Raw genomic sequence first — 24,095 nt, forward strand, 5'->3', positions numbered from 1 at the left:
AAGAAATGACAGCTTTCAGGACCCCAAAGGGAATATATTGTTACAAGGTGATGCCCTTTGGATTAAAAAATGCTGGTGCCACTTATCAACGTGCTATGCAAAAAGTGTTTGAAGATATGCTACATAAGTATGTCGAGTGCTACGTCGATGACCTTGTGGTCAAATCCAAGAGACAACAAGACCATTTGAAGGATCTAAAAGTTGTGTTCGACCGCGTGCGAAAATATCAGTAGAGGATGAACCCTTTCAAATGCGCGTTCGGTGTAACTTCAGGAAAGTTTCTTGGCTTTATTGTAAGGCATCGAGGGATTGAGATAGACCAGTCCAAGATTGATGCCATTCAGAAGATGCCAAGGCCAAAGAGTTTGCATGACCTAAGAAGTCTCCAAGGACGATTGGCTTACATTCGAAGGTTCATCTCCAACCTGGCTGGTCGGTGCCAACCTTTTCAAAAGTTGATGAGAAAAGGAGAAAATTTTGTGTGGGATGAGGCTTGTCAGAATGCTTTTGATAGCATAAAGAAATACTTGCTCAATCCCCCAGTATTAGGAGCTCCAGTACCTAGCGAGCCATTAATATTGTACATTGCTGCACAAGAAAGGTTTCTAGGCGCATTGTTGGCGCAAGAGAAGGAGAAAGGAAAGGAATGTGCTATCTACTATCTACGCAGAACTTTAGTTGGGGCCGAAGTTAACTATTCTCCCATTGAGAAAATGTGCCTTGCACTTTTCTTTGCCATCGATAAGTTGAGGCATTATATGCAGGCCTTCACGGTTCATCTAGTAGCAAAGGCGGACCCTATAAAGTATGTTCTGTCTAGGCCGATTATCTCTGGACGCTTAGCCAAATGGGCGGTTATACTCCAGCAATATGACATTGTCTATATTTCCCAAAAGGCGATAAAAGGACAAGCGTTGACAGATTTTTTGGCGGACCACCCAATTCCTTCAGACTAGAAGTTATGTGAGGATTTGCCATATGATGAAGTTTTCTTCACGGAAATGGTGGAACCTTGGACTATGTATTTTGATGGCGCAGCGCGAAGGAGTGGTGCGGGGGCAGGCATCGTCCTCATTTCTCCTGGAAAACATATGTTTCCTTATAGGTTTACGCTTGCTGAATTGTGCTCAAACAATGTGGCTAAATATCAAGCCTTGATAATTGGCCTTCAAATGGCATTAGAAATCGGAGTATCATTCATAGAAATTTACGGCGATTCAAAGTTGATAATCAATCAACTCTTGCTTCAGTATGACGTGAAACATGAAGACTTGAAGCCATACTTCACTTATGCTAGACAATTGATGGAAAGGTTTGACAGTGTGATGCTAGAGCATGTCCCTAAAACAGAAAACAAAAGAGCAGATGCATTGGCAAATTTAGCCACTGCCTTGATGATGCCGGATAACGTAGCTCTAAATATACCACTTTGTCAACAATGGATTATGCCTCCACTTTTGCTTGAATGTCAGGAAGCGAACATAACGACATCTCATTTGATTAATGAAGAAGATTGGCGTCAACCCATCAAAGAGTATCTTGAGCACGAAAAATTTCTAAAGGATTCTCGTCATAAAACTGAGGTACGAAGAAGGGCTGCACACTTTAATTATTACGAAAGAAACTTTATATCGTCGTTCTCTTGAAGGACTCTTTCTTAGATGTCTTGGAAAGGAAGAGTCAATAAAAGCTCTAGAGGAAGCACATGCAGGTGTCTGTAGAGTACATCAATCAGGACCAAAGCTTCAATTTCAGTTGAGAAGAATGGGCTATTATTGGCCTAAGATGGTTCAAGATTCAATGGACTATGCAAAGAAGTGTGAAGCTTGTCAATACCATGCAAACATCATACATCAACCTCTAGAGCCTCTACATCCAACTGTGATTTCTTGGCCGTTTGAGGCTTGGGGACTCGATCTGGTTGGTCCTATTACACCAAAATCATCAGCAGGACATTCTTATATCCTTGCAGCAACAGATTATTTCTCAAAATGGGCTGAGGCCATTCCTTTGAGAGAGGCCAAGAAGGAGAACGTGGCAAACTTTATTCGTACCCACATCATCTATCGATACGGTATTCCTCATCGGATTGTGACAAATAATGGAAGATAATTCTCCAATAGCATGATAGATAAATTATATGAAAAATTCAAGTTCAAACAATACAAGTCATCTATGTACAACGCAGCTGTGAATGGCCTAGCAGAAGCATTCAATAAGACGTTATGCAATCTTCTAAAGAAAATTGTCTCCAAGTCGAAAAGGGATTGGCAAGAAAGAATCGGTGAAGCATTGTGGGCTTATCGAACTAATCATCGCACTCCTATGGGGGTTACACCATATTCGCTTGTTTACGGTGTAGAGGTTGTCCTTCCCCTTGAAAGAGAAATCTCATCATTAAGAATGGCAGTGTAAGAAGGGTTGACTACCGAAGACAATGTCAAGTTACGTCTTCAAGAGTTAAAAGCACTTGATGAAAAATGATTAGAAGCTCAGCAAGCATTGGAATGTTACCAAGCTCGGATGTCTAAAGCTTTTGACAAAAATGTAAAGCCCCGATCATTTCAAGTTGGTGATTTAGTGCTTGCAGTAAGAAGACCTATCATCACGACAAGGCATACGGGAAATAAGTTTACACCTAAATGAGACGGACCCTATATTGTCAAAGAAGTCTACACAAATGATGCATACAAGATTGTTGATCGAGATGGATTAAAAATTGGCCCAATCAACGGCAAGTTTCTTAAGAAATTTTATGCTTAACGTCATTATGTAAAAAAAAAACAATTGAACTACGTTATGACTTGATCCCTATATTATAAAGGGTACGTAGGCAACTTAAGGGAAACCTTAAGTTCAGTCCGGTAAAAAAAACTTTTGAACTACGTTATGACTTGATCCCTGTATTATAAAGGGTACATAGGCAGCTTAAAGGAAACTTTAAGTTCAGTCTAGTAAAAAAAAAGAACTTAGTTGAGAAGAATGGAAAGCAAGAGTAGTGTCATGATCATATAAAGCATGGTATTAGCAATTGATAGTTTTCGTTCTCATCAAAGAATATCAACTTAAAGTTGAAGATGCCTTACTGGGGCAATATAACAAAATTAAAAAAAAAAAAAAAAGTGTGGCACTAGGAGCAAGATGTTGATACTTATAAGGTGACATCATTCTTTTGAAGTTCAGCACTCCATCGCCAAGTTTAGAAGTTCCTCAAAATCAAATTCGGGAGACTTGTTAATGTTTCTTAAAATTTAAGTTCACAAAAGATTAGAAGTTCCTCAAAATAAAATTTTAAGGCTTTGTTGATGTTTCTTCAAATTCGAGTTCAAAAAAATTCATAAAGAATCATTCAAATGCAAGACTAAAGACTTCACCAGCGCTCCACCGACTTTAAGAATTGCACTGCTATTTTTTTCCATGTACAAGATCAAAGGTTTCATCGATGTATTCTCATATTCAAGCTCAAAGGATGCTTCTTCAATTTAAATTTAAAAGTATTGTCTTCTTCAAGCAAAAACAAATAATAATAATAAAATAAATTAATTAAAAAAAGACTTCATCATTGCCTTTTCAAGCAAGTTTGAAGACCTTAGGCTTCATTGGTGTAGAGGTGACTTTTCCTCCTTTAAAAGAAATGGCAACACAATGAAAAAAAATAAAAATAAAAACAATAAATAAAATTAAAAAAAAAAAAAAAGCAAACTCTACCTCATTTCTAATATGTTATAGCCTTGAGGGGACAACGGTGCAGCTCTACCATTGCTTCTCCAAGAAGACGTCGATGGTACAATTTTGCCTCCACCTCTCCAAACTACGAAGGTGTCCGATCGCTCCTACCAGGGAGTGGATCTGACGACAAAAGCTCCATCGTCCCCCGATAGAAGTTGGATCGCTAACAGCAGTACCACCTCTCCAAACGACGACGGTGTCCGATCGCTCCTACCAGAGGGTGGATCTGACAACAAAATCCCGATCATCCCCCGATAGAAGTTGGATCGCTGACGGCAGTATCACCTCTCCAAACGATGGTGCCCGATCGCTCCTACCAGGGGTGGATCTGACGACAAAAGCCCGATCGTCCCCCGATAGAAGTTGGATCGCTGACGGTAGTATCACCTCTCCAAATGACGATGGTGCCCGATCGCTCCTACCAGGGGGTGGATTTGACAACAAAAGCCCGATCGTCCCCCGATAGAAGTTGGATCGCTGACAGCAATATCACCCATCCAAAGGACGAAGGTGCCCGATCGCTTCGACTAGGGGGTGGATCTAACGGCAAAAGCCCGATCGTCCCCCGATAAAAATTGGATCGTTGACGGTAGTACCACCTTTCCAAACGACGAAGGTGTCCGATCGCTCTTATCAGGGGGTGGATCTGACGACAAAAGCCCGATCGTCCCCCGATAGAAGTTGAATCGTTGACGGCAGTATCACCTCTCCAATTGACGAAGGTGTCCGATCGCTCTTATCAGGGGGTGGATCTGATGGCAAAAGCCCGATCGTCCCCCGATAGAAGTTGGATCGCTGACGACAGTATCACCTCTTCAAATGAAGATGGTGCCCGACCGCTCCTACCAGGGGGTGGATCTGACGGCAAAAGCCTGATCGTCCCCCGATAGAAGTTGGATCGCTGACGGTAATATCACCTCTCCAAATGACGATGGTGTCCGATCGCTCCTACCAGGAGGTGGATCTGACGGCAAAAGCACAATCGTCCCCCGATAAGAAGTTGGATCGCTAACGGCAATATCACCCCTCCAAAGGACGAAAGTGCCTGATCGCTCCGACCAGGGGTGGATCTGACAGCAAAAGCCCGATCATCCCCTAATAAAAGGGGGATCGTTAACGGCAGTATCACCTCGCCAAACGACGAAGGTGTCTGGTCACTCCTACCAGGGGGTGGATCTGACGGGAAAAGCCCGATCGTCCCCCAGTAGAAGTTAGATCGCTGACGGCGGAGTTATTTCTTCAAATGATTTTAAAAAAAAAACAACGATAAAAACAACAATAAAAAAAATAAATAAATTCTTACCTTTTGACAATAACTCTAGTTCCTAAAAAAAACGAGGGAGAGTTAAAAAAAATTATTATTATTATAAAAAAAAAAACAAAAAGGGAGAAGAGAAATTTTTTTTCTTTTTTTTTCTCTTTCATACATTTGTTCTCCTTGATGAGAAAAGAATGATCATAGTATGAGTCTATTTATAAGGCTAACAAGTCCAATTCCTAATAGGATTTGGAAAGGTTTTAATTTCCTTTTTTAATAATAAATAAAATTAAAATCCAATTCCTAATAGGATTTGGAAAGGTTTTAATTTCCTTTTTAATAATAAATAAAATTAAAATCCAATTCCTAATAGGATTTGGAAAGGTTTTAATTTTCTTTTTAATAATAAATAAAATTAAAATCCAATTCCTAATAGGATTTGGAAAGATTTTAATTTTCTTTTTAATAATAAATAAAATTAGAATCAAATTATCTAATGATATTTTTATTTTGGAATAAAATCTCGGATTCCACTTTTAAAATATTCAAACATATTTTAATATTTTAATTTTTAAAATGAAATTAAAATTCTTATCTTATGTTAAAATTGGTCATTCCAAATTATTAAAATCAAATCAAACCATCATCAAACTTAAATTTTTATCCTCAAATTAAAGTAAATTCTGGATAAAACCTTAAATTTTTCTAAATTAAGGATTGGCCATATCTCAACTATTATTTCAAATTTAAATCAAACTCATGTACTAAATTCATAGTTTGATTAATTGGATATGTCAAATTGAGCAAAAAAAACATGCTCATATTTGGACTTTAAATTTATCTTTTTGAGATTGACCCACTCATACACGTGCATAAATATCGAAAGGGGCATTTGTTGAATAAGAAATTTTGGAACCAATCACAAATTGCCACATCATTTACTAAAATAATTATATTAGGAATTAACTAAAAATTGGCATGTGTTCCAAATTAAAAATTTAAAGACAAATTGGACAATTCTAATGATTTCACGTATCTTTATTATGACAATTGGGTCAAATTAATTATTTTAGTTCAATTAAATATTATTTAGTTAGAATAAAATTCAATTGAGTCCAAAAATAAGCTTAATTTAGCCTAAAATAAAATATGACCCAAATCCATGTGATTGAGCCTGTGGATATGGTCCATGGAGCAGAACAGGCTCAAGTCCATAAAAGCCCACCAGGGAACTCTATAAATAGAGGAGTTCTCTTCATTTGTGTGGGTTGGAAATTTTTGACTCCAGAAGGTCTAGAGAGAATTCTCCCAAGAAATAGAAGCCTCCACAACTCTTGAAGTCAACCACCCTCAAAGATTGAAGCTCCTTTGAAGATCCAAGTTTTCTTCGAAGACACCAACTTCAAGAACACCCTCAAAGTTTGAAGCTCCTTTGAAGATCCAAGCTTTCTTTGAAGACTCCAACTTCAAGAACATCACGTGCTTCGCTTTCTCAAATCAAGCGTAAGCATCCAGCCAAGAGAGAATCAGATGATCAAATTCTAGAGATCGGACCATATCGCATCAAATCAACGTAAATACAACATCAACACAAGTTCAACTCCACGAATCAAATTTCTTCGGAAATCTCGTGTGAACAAAATTATTAGAACAATAAATTTTTAAATGAAAAAAGAGTTTGTTGGAAGTATGTGTGTGTGTGTTTTCTTTTACCTATTGCTAATAATCTTTTTTATACTAATAACCATAAGTTATTAATTATCTTTTTTTTTTTTAAGACAACCCATGATTATGAAATACAATAAAAATAAATTTTAGAATCACTCATTCATCTTCAGTGATAAAACAAGTGCAAAAATAATTTTCAAAATCAAGCTGCTATATGTAGTCAAAACACAATTACCATGAGTAGAAATTAATTGGCATCGTCATGACAAAAATCTTGTGCTCACTATTTGTTGAATAGAAAATTTTAAATAAGTTATTATTGATATTACTCTAATGATTGTTGTGTATACTTACCTTAATCAACAATATTCCAATATGAAAATCTTCATTAATGTTTTTAGCTAGTGACTTTTGTCTCATATTTTTATATCATTATCCATCATCGCAGACTTGAGAGAATGATATTTTTCAATTATCATAATGAGCTTTATATAGTGAATTAAATTTGTAGAATGAGAAAACACCTTAGATGCAAAAATTTATTTATTTATTATTAGTGTGAATTGTCTAATTAATGTTAGTTAGTAGATGGTTTTGTAACCATAAAAAAATGAATGAAAATCATTTTCTAAAAGAATGAATGAAAATTTGGAAAGCTAAAAGGTTTTTGGAATTAAAAAAATAAAGTGTAACATCTCATTAATGTATTAAGTGGTAATTTGTTTTAAATGTAATTAATATTTAGATATTAATTGTTAATTAATTTAACAAGTTACATGACTTTACAATTAATTTTTTTTAACAAATTTTAAAATTGACAAAATTATCACTAATGTTATAGTTAGAATCACTAAACTGAAATAGGCAAAATTAGGAGAAATAGTTCTTTCCTATATGTCCTTTTATATGTAGTATAGACTAATATAAAACACGTGTCATGCACATAAAATACAGTTTTATTAGTAGCATTTTAAAGTACGTAAATGCATTCTAAAAGAGTTTCTTAATTAGATTATCTTTTCGTTTTATAAAGATCATAGTTATTAAGTATCGAAAAAATGCTATATATTAACCTTTTAACAATTTAATTTCTAATTATTTGTTCATAAAAATAAAGTGTTTTCAATTATACAAGTGTTATATATATAGCATTTCTTCATTATAGATATATATTTGAAAATAATGTATAGCAGGTACGTTTTTCTTTTATGGTTGATAAGAGTCATATTAGATTTAAAATTATATAATATTATAAACATAAAACAAATTATTGATTAGACGCAAAATTTATACATAACTAAATCAAGAAAATATCGTTCTTATTTACACCTATAAAAAACACACAAAAATATATTAGAAATTCGAAGAATTGTAAGTGGAATATAACAATAAGAAAGTTTAGTTTAATAATAATATAATAATAAGAGCATAAATATGAAAAGAAAAATCAAAGATTATCTCTCTAAAAATCCAAATTATATGTGACTTAACAATTTGATCTTCATTCATGTTCACGAAGAAGAAAATTAAAGACTCCAATAATTTTAGTAATTGAATTGTGCTTAAAAGTTGACATTTCCGTGAATTTTGGTGTAAAAGAAGAACTTTCCTAACTTCTTTTGCCTACATATAGTTGATTGCTTCTTCTTCGATTCTTCGCTCACCAACTAGTGTTTGATAACAAACTTTTTGTTTTTAGTTTTTGAGTTGATGGACACAAATATGCTATGCTCAATCACACCTTTTACTTTTTCTTTCCAGACCTTCCATATCTCTAAAATCAAACTACCGACAATTTTGTTAAACATCCAAACTTGTCATGACTTTTTATTGTGAGCACGAGAGAGAACTTGTATGTATATATAGAGTGAGAAATACAAATGTAGTTGAGTAAGAAATAAAAGATAGAGAAACTAAATGGTCTCTAGAAATAAATTATGAGGAAACTAAATGGTTTAAAAAAACTTTTAAAAAAAAAGTTTTCCTTCAACCTAAAACTGTTATACATCACCAAAATAATGAAATCCTTTTACTTCCTTCTTAACATAAAATTTCACCATTTTCCAAAAAAAAAAACCTTACTTCTCCATTGCAAAAAAAAATAATAATGATACATTACAACATTTAATATTGGAATTAATTTATTTCTCCTTAATGTAAAACTCCTCCATTTTCTAAAAAAAATCTTTAAACTTCTCCACATCACAAGAAATAAACCAAACCTACAAATTATTTTAAAATTGAAATTAATTGAGATAGAAAAAGAGATAAAAACTATATCAATATTTAATACTTATAAAAACCACAATTAATTGAATATAAACTTACAATAAAACCAAAAGAAGAATCGGAAAAGAATACTAAATGCAAAGGCACGAAGAAGAGAAAAAGTTTCTCCACTTCTAGGCTTTTATATACAATTTAAAAAACCACAATTAATTGAATACAAACTTACAATAAAACTAAAAGGTTTGGAAAACAAATCTAAATGTATATAGTTTAAAAAACCAGAATTAATTGAATACAAACTTACAATAAAACTAAAAGGAGAATTATAAAATAATACTGAATACAAAGGCACAAATGAGAGAAAAAGTTTCTCCACTTCTGAAGTACTTTTATATATAGTATAGACTATAGGATAAAATATATTATAAATATTATTAAATAGATGTCTATTATGCTTAGTGTCAAATGTCATCTGTCACTTCCTCCACATCTCATCTACATTGTTATGTGGCTTGAAGATAATAACTCTAAGTGTCCATGTAATCCACTTTATGTTTGCCAAATTGCCTATAAATAATGACATTTGGTGGGTTTTGTAAGGTATACACATGTGGTTGGAAGTTTCAAAGAAATTAGAGATAGTGGTGGTTTTGGAAGAATTTTTCTATTTTTCATGTTTTATTTTTGTTCTTATTTATTTTATTTATATATTGTTTTATATTATATTTATTGTAATATTATATTTTTTTCAATATCCATGTTCTCCTTGTGCCTCATTTCTACAAGACATTATCAGTATGAGCTCCTATCATTTTCCTCGCTAAAGATAAGTCTTAAAGGTATGTCAGTTTTCCTCTACTCGTTATAACTAATAAATATTATTTTACATATTTAGTATATATTAAATTTCTAATATAATTACAATATTTCATAATAGTGTTACCTCGAAAAATGTTACAAAATTACTATTTCTAGTATTTGGTACTAATAGTAATTATAATTATTTATCATAAATGTTTGATGTCAAAATACACCAAGATGTCATAGAAATATAATCATTAGAAAGTAATTGTTCTTCCTAAAGCATATTATAAATGGATGCACTTTAGGCTCCAAAATTTTTAAATCTATATGTTAGAAGAAAAAAAATTCTTGTCTCGGATATGCTTCTACACCAACAACAAAGAGAGAAATATTTTAAAAATATTATGCACTTTGATCTAATGTCTTCTCAAGACTGAATGAAATAACGAGTTATTGATTGAAAAACTATGAGAGTGTGGGACTCCTCATTCAAGACCTGGATTCTGTCCTTAAGAAAACAACTTATGTACTAACCCTAAAGTGGATATGAGTGAATTTCGTTTTGCGCCCTATGTTCTTAGCTATCCACCCGATCTTACCCTGAAATGGGATGCTTATTGGGCCAGTACTGTTGAGCTGCTCTCACCTATGCAGATCTAAAGATAATTTCCTATGAACAGAAGTTCATAGTTATCTCAAGATTAAAATTAAGTTACCTAGGTCATCAATAATTAAAATAGTCAGTTTTATATAGTCAATGGTGTTATAACGTAAAAGTAATTATTTCATGGTTCTAGTCTTTATATAATCTCTTTTTATCGCATACGCTTATTTTAATAGCTAGTCGCTCAATTAGAGCTTTAACATGACATATCTACGAACAATTTCATATGCACATAAACTAACAAGCAAGTTTTTTACAATTAGGCAATTTTAGTCACATGCATAATTCGATGAGGCTATTGCTCTCTAGTGGAATAATTTCCATCGATTATGTGAAACCAAAAGGGAATATTGCAGATCCTTTGATGAAATTATTTCAAAAAAAAGCAAGTCACATATACATCGAGGAAATGGGACTTTGCGTGCAAAATGTGTTATTTTGTGGTAACCTAATCCTAGTTGATTGAAGATCCTAAGATCTAGGTTTAACAAGCAAACTAACTAGATAATTCATAGTTGACATGCTATGAAACTTATAGTTTCTTCCTATTTCTATATTGTTCTTGAGTGTGTGATCTCTTGATGTTAAGGTTATATTGATATCTTGTTTTACGACAGGAGTAATGACAGAATACTTTTAATCAATAACTTATATGAGAGTAAAAGTGGGTCGCTTCTATGTGAACTTTTCAAATGACATATGTTATCTAAAGCTCTCATGAGTGCAGGATTTTGTCTAAGATCAAAATGGACACAAACGTATAGAACTCAAAGATACAAGATGAGTTGTTTGTGATATCTGTTGTCTCAATTCACCAGTGAGAAGGATAGTTCTAGAGCTTGGTCTCATTATTTATTCGATAAAATTTGATGGATATTCACTAAGAAAGGTAAGTCTAGAAGACACCTCTCCTGATACATAACTTGATCTATTTGCTCTCAAAATTTTGTTTGATTTTTTTCATCTTATTCTATGTAAAGGATTTTCATATATATATATATAGAGAGAGAGAAAGGTATTTATTGAAAAATAAAAGTGAATTTAACTGTGTAAATTAAATTCATTTGTTAGAAACTTCAAATTCAATAGAAATCTATCAAATTAAGATGATTTTCAAGAATAAATTTAACATGTTTGAAAGTTAAATTTGTAGTTTCATGTTTGATTTAAGCCAAACATATACATATATACAAGCTAAATTGAATTAAATTTGACATATGTTTCAATTTGTAAATTTATTTGAATTTATTTTGTATCTTGGAGAGCTACTAAATTGCTAGCCTATAAATAGCAACTTTGTTCTTCATCTATTGTATCCCATTCTAAATTGAAGAGTTCTTTTCTTTCTTCATTTCTTTATTTCTTTACTTTGATATTGAATTGAGTGGAGAGCAAGTATTCAAGAGTTCTATCAGATCCAAGTAGTTCGAGGTTACAATTCTACCGGAGTTAGTCATTGTATCATGTTTAAGATGATTGTTGTAATCTTCTTACAAGCCTGGAAAAAATAAATAATTATCTTCAGGACAACGCTTATCAAAAGTGTGTCTTGATTACGGTTTGAGTATACAAAGGGAGGTTCGTACAAGTATTTGATTGGTTTCAAATCTAAGCCTTATTATATTATTTGTCTCAAGTGTATTTATTTCAATTGAGTTGTAATCTGTTTAATAGTGTATTCATCTCGTATTATATTCAAAGTTTCTTATAATGGTTTAGTTTGCATGCACCGGTTCTCTTTACGAGAAAAGAAAACTGTGGGACATTTTCCCTGTTTTTTTTTTTTTTTTTTTTTTGGATGGAAAGGTAAGACCATGGGACAAAGTAAACAACATAGCAGCAAAAAGTGGCAAGTGTTCAATACAAAAAATAAATAAATAATTGATGAAGCTCATTTTCAGTTCAACAATGTTACAGCTGAATTATTGAACTATTCATCTTATAGATTAAAAAAAAAAAAAAAAAAGCCTTTTCTTGCCTCCATCTGGGCCCAAAATTGACTACCGATTTAGTTGAATAATGTTCCCAACATACTAAGAATTTCAGCACTAGGTTAGATTAGTCGAATGTTTAGTTCTGTGCCTCATAGATTCCTAACGAATATGGATAAATTTTTAATTAGTTAATCTGTTAGATGCAAAGGGTTGAAGTGCATGTCAAATATTAGAACTCTAAACTTTTACCTTGTTTCTAGTATTCATATGAATTTCATATATTCATAATTCCAAGAAGTAACTTTATAATTTTCAATTAAGAAACCAAATGAACACAACCCTAGAAAACTTGAGAGACTAAGTTTTGTAATTTAACTTAAATATTATCATCATTAATTTGTTCATCTCCTCGTGGGCAATAAGCATCCAACTTGATTAAGAAGATGAAGTTGGTAATTTCTCCTCCGACCGGAATAAAAGATCCCATTGAAGCGGCTAATTCCATGCATATTGTCTGTACATGTGGTTGCACAAATTGCATAGTAGCATAAATACCTACTCCGCCTATTACCCCTCCACCGGGAGAGTTTATAAATAAATACAGATCTTTAGTATCATCCTCCATACTGAGATATACCATAAGACCAATAAGTTGATTCGAAATCTCACTATCAACCTCTTGGCCTAAAAAAAGTAATCTTTCTTTGATAAAGTCGGTTGATTAGGATAAAATTGTATCCGTTAAGAACCTTCTCAGTACGAAAAAAATAATAAAAACAAATAAAAATAAAAATAAAAATAAAATCTTTATGAACCTGAAATATCAAATTTGTACTGAAAATGGATGTAAATGTGATGATATTCTATTATCAATCGTAATTGATATAGGTGGCAAAGTAACTGCATTGTTTTGTTCTATCACATTTACTTAACATTAACCATAATAGTAAACATGATAAATTCACAATTTTTATATTATCGTAGGAATGATATCTATAATGGTAAAAGGAGAAAGTCCCACGAAATTCGAAAATATAATCTCGAAAATATAATTAGATTTTATCACCCTTCATTTCCCAACCGAACTACGTTCTTTGGTTTTGGTTACAGACTTAGAAATGAATCTCATAACAATTAGGAATAGAATTAAACAACTACAAAGGTAATAAAATAGAATACACTTTTCATATTACTATTAATTTATTATACTCACGACCAAAAGTCCTAGATCCTTTAGATAGTACGGACACATATTTGGGATAAAATATCAAATGAAAAAGAAAAGGGGGGAAAAGGAAATGGAAGAGTAATAATGGTTATGTCCTTGATTCTGGCTGTCATGTCTTGTTTTGCTGAGAAAGGGGAGGACAAGGAGCCCTTTTGTTAGCAGACTCCTAAAAATCAAATCTACTACTGATAACTGAACCCATTTTCCTAGCCTCTCTCCTGTACTGGTGATTTGGCCCAACATTGAAATCTGATAATGGAATTGGATGTGAAAACAAAAAGAAAAAATAATAAAAGACAGACAGGCATCTATCCATATCAAATGAAATGATGTTTTTTCTAAGTTCAAGTTGAACAGTATTCTGATAAATGTATGTGATCATCTCCAATGCTCTCCCATCCCTCAGTCTTGCCTTCTTAAACTTCATTTTGTTGAGACCATTGATGTCATTTATAAATATAGCAATCAAACACCAAGTAATAGTACATATAGCACAATACAAATGATATAGTAAAATTTAGATCCAACTCTCTAGTCTATATAATTTGTAATTATTTAAAATTCTTGCTATACACCCAATTGTTAGCTCCAACTAGCAACTCGTAATTGCCCTATGTGGACATGGTAGAGAATCTCAATCCTTGACAATCTAGATCATGTTGGTAGTAGGCATCAAAGAATGTGATGACAAGAGATTTATAAAGTTTGTATATTATTCTTTTGGTTGGTTTAAATCAGAAAGTCAGGGATTTATCTACACTAATGTCGCAAATAACTCTGGACAAGGGGCTTCTACCAAACTAACTAGGTCATATCCATAGAGATGGTTTAAAATGATTGAATTTACAAGCACCCTTTCAATTGACATGAACAATCAAGTTAAATGCAAGTAGCTCACATTTCCTTTTTTTTTTTTTTTTTCAAGTAAGAAACTTACCAGCTCACACTTTATACAAATTGTGGTAGCCTCAGCAACAAACAACACCAGTATGCTTGTAATTACAGCAATGTTGAGTAGGTTCATTTTAGTGATCATCGTCCACCTCGTTGCCTCTTCTCTTCTAACGCAGCTGCTTCGTTCAACATGTCAATTGCGTCTTTCTGCATATCCAGCTTTGCAAGGGCAACCGATTGCATGTAGAAGGCTGTGGGCCAGTCTGGGTGTACGCATTGTGCTTGCATTGCATCCCGAAGTGCTGCATCGGGTTGATCACACAACAAATGGCATAGGCTTCGTCGAGCAAACACGGTTGGGGAAACCATAGTTCCTACATCTATGAACTGCAAAGAAACAAATTTTAAAGCCACAAAAGTCATGTCACCATGAGTTGTTCTGGTCTAAGTGCAAGATTATTGTCGGGAAAGATAAACAGACAAACATACAGACTCAAAGTGTAAAAGAAAGCTTGAAACAACTGCAAAGCTGTTATCATTTCATTGTTTAGATGAATACCTGTGAATAGCAGTCGATTGCAGCTTTAAAATTTTTGTCCCGAAAGGCAAAATCCCCACGCTTTCTTGCTTCCAGCATATCTCTCATCTGTTGTGTCCACTCTTGAAAAGATAGCTGAAACAATTGAACGTCACTCAAAACTCTTACTATGTTACATGGAACTTATAGACCTTCCTTCTCATACAAGTCAGTTTATCTTATAAACTAGAATTCGAATAAATTGAGGTGACCTCATTAGTTCCTTCATCATCTCTGTAGTGTGTCATAACCAAGATTTGATGAATTGCAGTGAGATCCATCCTCGAACAGGCCTCACCCATCGACGATAAAGGGCGTTGTGGAGCTACAGGGGCTGCTGGAGCTACAGGGGCTACAGGGGCTGCTGGGGCATCCTCCTGCTTCTTCATTCCAAGCATAACATAGGAGGGAACCTACAAAACACCCATAGTATCAGTCCGTAGATTACCAAAGTTTTTGAGATGCTCGTTTGTAACTTAAACATATTTGACCCGTCATCTAGTAATCCAACTTTTTGGTACAGTTACAAGACATGAAATCACAAAAAGATTAGGAAACAGCATAGTAGCATTTTAATATCTAGGAAGCATGGATATGAACATAGGACACAGCACAAATACAACATGGTACTACGATAAGCCAATTTAAAAAAAAAAAAAAAAAAAAAAAAAAAACAACTAGGACACAAGAATGTTCGGGCTGTCTTTGGTTGTTTTTTAAGGATACATATAAATTTAAAGTTAAAAATTAACAATTGTAGGAGACAAAACCGTTTCTTAGTTCACTTTTTATGTTTCTGTTCTTTATCTTGGTTAAGAAAACAGGCTTTGCTTTTGTTATTGTTTTTTCTTTCTCTGTTTAACATAAAACTGATTTGGGATTTAAATTTGGGTCTGCTATTAAAAGGTTGGATCATTTTCTCTTTCACAAAATTTACCAAGTGTGTCCAAGAAGTGTCCCAACCGTGTTCCCACATGTCTAAAATTAAAAATAAATAAACAAAAATGGAACATGGAAATTTGTGTGTGGGAACACATGTTCAGAGCGTAAATGTGTCCATGCATCATAGTTAACATCTACAGTAACATGATTGACATTCAAGGCAAAAAGCAAATAGCATTGAGCTATGTATATTCTAAACAGCAGGATTCTCCTACAAATCAAAAGACAGACTATATATTATTTCTATAACTGCATTAATCATGAGGACTGCAAAGATAAGTAATAGGCTTCGTTGAAAATATAGATAAGAATGGCCTAAGAGATCAACCATAGATCCTTACATCTACTTTTGTTTGCAATGGAGCAAGAGTTGAAACAAGTTCCTCTGTGTTAGGCCTGTCCCTAGGTTCATATTGTAAACATTGAGAAGCAAGATTAACAACCACAGTTGCGTCTTCTGTAGAAAATTTTCCTTCCAAATGCGAATCCATTAAGAGAATGATATTCTTTCCTCGAATCAGATCAAGAGCCTGCACTCGCTAATGTATTTCATCAAACTTATGTAATATGAAGATTTTAGTTTAGATCTCTATTACAATAGGACCATACAAAAATGGAGCTAAGAACATGTGTACATTCCACTTACATCCTCCAAAAGATTAGAACAGCTCCTCACCTACTTACTTTTTCTGATATGGAGGTTTGCATATGACATTGGAACATGTTATTGAAAATCCAATCTTATTTGTTGATAGACTACTATCTTTGCTTAAACCAATTACCATCCAAAAACAAAATAGTAAATCGTCCTGAATTTTTTATACAGGATTTATAGATGCCTGGCATTTAATTTTCAGTAAGGAGTAAAGAATTGATGCAGAAAAGTATGGTTTAGAACCATTGCACCATTAACTTTGACCATAACTCGACTAATAAAAGACGAGAAAAACCTCCCTTTTCAAGTCCAAGATTTTAATTGTAAAACTCTTTAAAAAACAGTTACATGGTTGTAATCACAGGCACTTTTAAACTAAATCTTGTAGTGAATGAAGCCATAATCTGGGAGAGGAGCAAGGTGTCAAATAACTATCAGTACCCAGATCCATACAACACAGAAATCTAATAGAAATATAAAGAATCAAGGAAAGAGAAGTCTTTTGGCATAAAAATCACTTCCCCGATAAATGCCAATCACAATTCACAAGCCACTCTTCAAATGTTCAATTTCTCGTACAACTGTTCCGAATGATAAAGAACGATACAAGCAAAGAATGTCACAAGTAAAACAATTTTGCAAAATTAGCTACTTACATGACTTGGAGGGATGTGCTTGCCACTCAGAAGATCCAAGAGGACAGTACCAAAGCTATAAATAACACTTTCAGGGGTTACCCTTCCTACAATAGATAAATCAAATTGAAGAGCAGCACTAGAAACACTGATAAGGTTATAAAGTGGGCTCAAAATATTAAAATAAGTTTTATTGTTGATTTGCTATAAACCTTCTGCCATACAAAAGATACAAGGTTGTCAACAAGCAAAAGATAAACATCAAAGTACCATTTTTCAAATACTCAGGTGGTGTGTAGGCCAGATTTGTGCTGTAACTCTTACCATCCCGACTGTTTTTCATCAACCCAAAACATGAAAGACGTGGATCGCCACCCTATAAATGAGAGTAATAAATGAAGATAAACCTTGGTTCAAAAATTATTAATAGATCGCAATTAGTTAGACTTGATACCTCATCAAAAAGAACTCTATATGCATTCAAGTCATGGTACAATGCACGACCTTTCGTGGTACAATATTCCAAGGCTTCAGCAATGTAGTAAGCAACTCTCAACCGCATGGCCCACTCAATGGTTTGATTTTCCCCTGTCAGAAGTTTTTTTATAGAAAGTTAAGGACATAGCAAGCACAATAAATAATCAAACTTACGTAGTTACATGCACTACATGCACAATTTAGCCGCAAGCACTCCTACACAACTCTAATAAAGGCCATTGTCATAATGCAAAATGTCACCCCTTCAAAATAGAAATGTAATGGTAGTACGAGGCCAATGTAGCTACCCAAGGGCAATGGACCTCCCATATCTCTATGATGATATGATATAGTCTACATCAGGCCTAAACCCTTTTGCTACTCCTAATTTCTCAAAGATCATCCCCACTTCTAACCAAAAGTAAAATCACACCCGCTTAGGCCTATTAGTATCATATTATAGGACTATGTTCGCATTCTGATACTAATAGTATCATTCTTCCAGAGCTAACAAACACGTTCCTTTCCCATATTTCCCATAAATGAACATATAGCACAGCCAAGAGCCGAAACAATTATTGAGAATAGACAAAAAAGATGCAAGAGATGCAGGGGAATTCACTCCAGAACAACTATTATGCTAAATGTGTGCTTAAGCTTAAACACTTCCTTTAAAACAAGTAAAGTTCACGATGATTGAACTAAAAGAGAATGAACACCATAGATGAAACAATCTTAAAAACAAAAGAAAACAAACATACAGTGGAATAAATGCTTTGCAAGAGTATCATTAGGCATGTACTCCGCAACAAGCAGCCTCTCATCACCATCGCAGCAATACCCAATCAAATTCGCAAACCTTGGATGCCGTAGCTTCCCAACTCCCGAAGCCTCTTCCTAAAAGGAAAAATCCCCAAAATTCCAAACACCCATTTCTCAAAATCAGCAAAAACTCAACAAAAATCCAAAACACAACAAAATTATTCACAGAAAAAAAAAACAACAAAAGCAAGAAGGAAGTACCACAAATTGTTTGGCATCCGGCCAAGCCACCTTCGTAAACTTCTTAACAGCGATCCACTTGCGGTTATGAAGTCGACCCTTGTACACAATGTTGGGAGCCTTCTCGCCGCTCTCTGAGACTATGAAGTTGGAGTTGAAATTGTCGGTAGCCGCCTTAAGGTCGGAGAAGGAGAACTCAGAGAAAGTGGAAACCATTTCCCCGAGCTGCGTCGGTTCAGGTCCAACGGCAGGCGGCAGCGGCGGCGGAGGCTCCACCGCAACATACGGAGGTGCAGGCTGCTGGGATTGGAGCTTTTCGGGATGGGTTTCTGTCAGAAAAGTGGATTCACAACACCCCATAAGAAAAAAATTGTGACAACCCTTTTGAAAACTCAGATAGAGGAAAGGGGAAAGTGAAGCATAGAGAGAACGGGGGAAAGAAAGAGAAGAATATTAGTTGGGGAAGCAACTTTTGAAGGTATGCAAGAAAAGGAATACAAAGAGATGAGTGAGAAAAACCACTTTTTACTCTCTCTCTCTTTGTCTTGCTTGGAATTTGACACAGTGACGTTTTTTTTTTTTTCTTTTTTTTGGTTTTTTGGTAATTAAAGAGAGAGAAGGTGTGTTCTTACAGTTCCATTCAATCAATCAAAGAAACTGTTGTATTTTCTTAAAAATCTGGTGTATTCAGAGATTTGCTTAATTAATTTGGGTCAACTTTGTTGCTAATCCCAACAAACACAAAAACCCGGCTTACATTACATGTGATTTCTTAATTATTTGATTCTATTCCCTTTGTATATATTTAAATACGCAAAGGTTTATGCTTTATAATCTTTTTTTTTTTCTAATATTTTTAGATGCGCAATGTACTGCACTTCCTACTAAATCAATTTTGGAATGATTACAGAATAACACCTATAGCAAACTGCTTGATTCAAAATAACATAGTTTACCATGCCTACGTTCATATTGGCCTCTATTATTGGGTCAAATACCAAAATTTACCCTTTCCTTTCTTTGGTTGAACCAATTAAAATGTTTAGCTAATACTTGTAATAATTTATACTTTAAATGGTTATAAGGGAATCAAATTAGAGTTATTTATCATCATTTTGTTTTAAAATGACTAACAAATTTTGGATTACTTTTTGCACGAATACCCTTTTTTTCATCTTGTTACTTTTTTTCCACAAGGAGTCCTTTTTTTTTTTAATATTTCACGTTTGCCTTTACTTTTCATCCTCTTTCTTCCTCTTTCTTTTGCGATTTTCTTTTCATCATCTTTCTTCTCTTCCTTTTTTTATTTTTTTTTTCAAACTGTTATTTGATTGTTCAAAATTATGTATTAAATATAAAAGATAGGTCGTTTAAATTTGGCTACCAAATCTAAACAATCGTGTATGTACCTAATAGTCAAATCTAAACAATCGTGTACCAAAAATTTTTTAAAAAAATCGACTAAATGATCATGTAGTCAAATTTAAACGATCGTGTATAAAAAAATCTTGAAAAAAAACGTTTAAACCAAATCTAAATGATATTGTAGTCAAATCTAAACGATCGTATACCAAAAAATCTTGAAAAAAAATCGTTTAAATTTTGTCACTTTGTTATACTTTTTAAAAGATGCCTAAAATTATTGCATATATATTTCATAAATTTTAAAATACCATAATTAAACTTGGATGGTCTATTAATTATAAAACGAATATATGGAACTAAAATATTATTATAACCATAACTAAAATATGTAACAAAAAATATTTATGTTAGTGGTATATATTAAAAGAAACATCCTGATTTGGTAATTGAGGCATTTTCAAAAAATAGCAAAATAAACTAAAATATTTATAAAATATAGTAAAAATTTAGATTCTATCAATGACAGAAACCGATAAACTTCTATTACTGTCTATCAATGTTGATGAAGTATATTAGTATCTATCAATATGTATTGTTGATAGAATTTAATATTTTATTATATTTTGTAAATTGTTTGTTAAATTTACTATTTTTGATAATTTTTCTTAGTAAAATATAGCAAAACAAAATTTAAATGATTTCAACTCATCTAAGTTAAGTTTATTCAAAATTTGAGATTGGTATGTTAGTTTTTAAATAGATCAACACTTATATGCTCCATGGTTTGATTCTAACTTCTTGTAAACACCCATTTAGCCATTCTTATGGTGCGACGTGGCAATTAGACTTTTTTATGTATTTCTTTTTACTCTGTTATTTTCACGACTTTTCTTTTACCATCTTCGTGATAATTATTATTATAAACATTATTAATCAATGTCCATTAGTGTCAATATGTCATGTAACACTTCCTCTATGTCTTATCTACATTGTCATCTGTCTCGAAGATATTAACTCTTAGTCTCCGTGTCATTCACCTTATACTTGTCAAATTGTATATAAATATTATCAATAATAAGTGAGTATCGTAACACATACATAGTGGAAAGTTTTGGAAATTTTCTTATTTTCATATTTTTCATATTTTTATTTTATTTAAATATATTATATATTATTTATGGGTCTTTTCAAAAATATAAAAAACCGACAAAATATTTACATTGTGTAGAACAATTCTGAAAATGAAAAAAGCTTAGACGTCCACCGTGTAAAATACCAAAAATGCCCTGTCAACAATACACGTAATATATTTGGTAACTCGATTTGATACACGATCGTTTAGATTTGGCTATCCCAAATCTAAACCTTTTTTTTTTCAAAATTTCGTATACAATCGTTTAGATTTGGCTACACGATCGTTTAAATTTGAGGTTCCAAATCTAAATTTTTTTTTTCAAAATTTGGTATAAACGATTTTTTTTCTATATTTTTATACACGATCTTTTAATTTTGGTTACTCTAATTTAAATGCCTAACCAATTTTTTCAAGATTCTTTATACACCATTTGCGTAAAAAAGAAAAGAAATACGTTTTTTTTTCAATATTCTTTATACAGAATCTTTTAGTTTTGGTTACTCTAATTTAAATGTTTAACCAATTTTTTCAAGATTTTTATATACCATCTGTTTAAAAAAGAAAAGAAGGTTTAAAAAAGAAAAGAAGAAAGACAATACAATGCATGCAGTGAATGAAAAAAAAAAAGAAACAAGAATAAAAAGAAATAGATTTAGTTACCCAAATCTAAAAAAAAAGAAATATGAAAGAAATCGCATGAAAAATACAGAGAAAGAAGACGATAAAAAATCACAGAGAGGAAAAAAGGATGGAAGGGCAAATCTAGAATATTTCAAAAATGACTAAATTTATGGGTTTTGTTACACGAGCCGTAAATATTTTAGTAGTTTGTTATATTTATGAAAGTTTCCCTATTATTATTATTTATTTTAATATTATATTTTTTTCAATATTTGTGTTTCTATTGTGCCTCATTTTTATAAATATATATTTTCAGCATGAGCTTTTTCATTGTTCCCACTAAAGGTAGATCCTAAATGTATATCAAGTTTTCTTTACTCGTTATAATAAATAAATATTATTTTCCATGTTTAGTATATATAAAATTTATAATATAATTAAAACATTTTATAATAGTGTTGCCTTGATAAAATACTACAAAATTACAATTTCTAGTATTTTATATTAGTTGTAATAATTCTTTATCATGAATGTCTGATGCTGAAATACATCGAGATGCCATAAAAATATGATCATCAAAAAGTAATTATTTTCCTAAAGCTCGTTATCAATTAATGCTATGGAGGCTCTGTTGGAATTTATGTCCTAAAACTTCTACTTTGCTATTTGATTTAATAAAATTTATTATTGAATGTTATAATTTTAAAACCAATAAATTAAGGTTCCGAGGCTATTTTACTAAGTTTGTCAATACACTTGAACTTTATGTAGAGACATAAACATGTATTAAATTCGAGTTAATAGCCAAAATAGTCTATAGTGTATGAATAAGGTTGGGCGCCTTATTCTGGAAAAACACTATGGATGCGGCCCGCTCCGTAGTTAGTACAAACGATGTAATCCTAAATCGTTCATGTAGAGACATGGGAGTGGGGGTGTCCTATGTAAATGGTTTGCATAAGACTGGAATGACGAAATAGTCACTTTTAGTATAACGTCGTAAACTATAAACTGACTATTTTATTTATAATGACCTAGGTAACTTGATTTTAATCCTGAGCTAACTATGAACTTCTGTTCATTCAGTAGTATCCACAGATCTACATAGGTGAGTGCAATTAATCATCGTTGGCCAATAAGCCTACCATTTCAGGGATAAGACCTAGTGGATAGCTAGGAACATAAGGTGCAATACGGAATTCACTCCTACCCACTTCTGGGATAATAGATAGGTTGTTCCTTTAAGAACTGAATCCAAGTCTTAAATAAGGGGCCCCACCTTCTCATTGACCCGAGAAGGATTCAAGTTTATAGGTTGGACCTTAAACCAATTGTTCAATAATGGGTTAGTGGGTCTTAAGGAGCAAGATGTACTCTCGGGGGTAAAACGATATTTTGACCCAACCAAAATTACGAACAACCTGTGAAGGATCAACTTACCCAGCATGGTTATGTCAGGTGGACAGAAATATATCTTAGTGAGAGGAGTGCAACAATGAGTCTTTAGTGGAATGACTCATTAGTTAATGAATTTTGATTAAGTTTGGTCTAAAAGAGTTTAGCTAGTTAATCTCGAATCGTTGGAGCCCATGATCTATAGGTCCATTAGATTCCCCTACTAGCTCATATAGATTCAACTAAGAATAATATGTTGGAATAACTCGAATTGTTCGAATTAGGTAAAGAGAGAGAAACCGACAAGTGTATATGATATAAGTCGGTAAATATAAAACTTTATGTTTAAATATGATTTAAATAATAAAAATATGAATATGGATTCATATTTAGAAGCTTGGAAAGTTTTGAAACGGTCAAAGTTGTAAAAGTCAACATGTTGACTTTTTACTTTGAAAGACAAAACTTTGATCGGATTTTATATTCAAATATGATTTGAATTTTAGAAAAATGAATGCGGATTCATACTCGGGAGGTTGGAATTAGTCAATACGGATAAATTAGCAAAAAGTAAAAAAGTTGACTTTTGACTAAGAAAAGTCAAAGTTTGACTTTGACTTAATTGGTCAAGTGACCAAATTGTCCTTTGACTAATATATTTGTTACTAAATGTTAATGGAAAATGTGGCAGCTTGTAATGAACTTATAAGCCACTAATTCCATTAAGGGTTAATAGGTTAATTAGGTATTGAGATTTCATAAAAGAAAATTGCATGTATTTTGCATGTAATTTTCTATATAAACTTCCATTTACAAAATGAGAAAATGATGATGAAAAACCTCTAAACGATACACCTTCCTCCTTCCATCTCTTTAAGATATT

The 24,095-nt window shown here is 32.7% G+C and overlaps 1 protein-coding gene across 8 annotated transcripts; it reads right to left on the reverse strand.

Moving 5' to 3' along the window:
• Nucleotides 1-13,321: 13,321 nt before the first annotated feature.
• Nucleotides 13,322-19,225, reverse strand: LOC103490546 (serine/threonine-protein kinase BSK1). 8 transcript variants are annotated; one of them, XR_007824750.1, is made up of 10 exons: nt 18,718-19,209; nt 18,456-18,591; nt 17,672-17,805; nt 17,542-17,593; nt 17,239-17,324; nt 16,269-16,457; nt 15,198-15,398; nt 14,968-15,081; nt 14,452-14,795; nt 13,322-13,763 (listed from the first exon to the last, which is right to left on the reverse strand). XR_007824750.1 is itself a non-coding variant. In XM_008450093.3 (9 exons), exons 1-9 carry the CDS (start codon nt 19,054-19,056, stop codon nt 14,547-14,549), a joined length of 1,563 nt encoding a protein of 520 aa, XP_008448315.2. In that variant the 5' UTR covers nt 19,057-19,225; the 3' UTR covers nt 14,210-14,546. The 8 variants fall into 8 exon arrangements, 4 of the variants coding, with proteins under 4 accessions (XP_008448315.2, XP_050947538.1, XP_050947539.1 ...); XR_007824749.1 differs by having other exon boundaries at nt 16,269-16,466; XR_007824747.1 differs by having other exon boundaries at nt 16,269-16,466; nt 17,488-17,593.
• Between the last annotated feature and the right edge of the window lie 4,870 nt (nt 19,226-24,095).

This window comes from Cucumis melo, chromosome 11 (genome assembly GCF_025177605.1).
Source record: "Cucumis melo cultivar AY chromosome 11, USDA_Cmelo_AY_1.0, whole genome shotgun sequence".
Taxonomy (NCBI): domain Eukaryota; kingdom Viridiplantae; phylum Streptophyta; class Magnoliopsida; order Cucurbitales; family Cucurbitaceae; genus Cucumis; species Cucumis melo.

What these genes read in the sequence shown, in the direction of transcription:
- LOC103490546 (XM_008450093.3), bottom strand. Translation starts at nt 19,056, where the DNA reads ATGGGGTGTTGTGAATCCACTTTTCTGACAGAAACCCATCCCGAAAAG. An exon ending in CGGATGCCAAACAATTTGTG is followed by an intron (nt 18,592 to 18,717) that starts GTACTTCCTTCT and finishes TTTTCCTTTTAG; the next exon opens with GAAGAGGCTTCGGGAGTTGG. An exon ending in ATAGAGTTCTTTTTGATGAG is followed by an intron (nt 17,594 to 17,671) that starts GTATCAAGTCTA and finishes TCTCATTTATAG; the next exon opens with GGTGGCGATCCACGTCTTTC.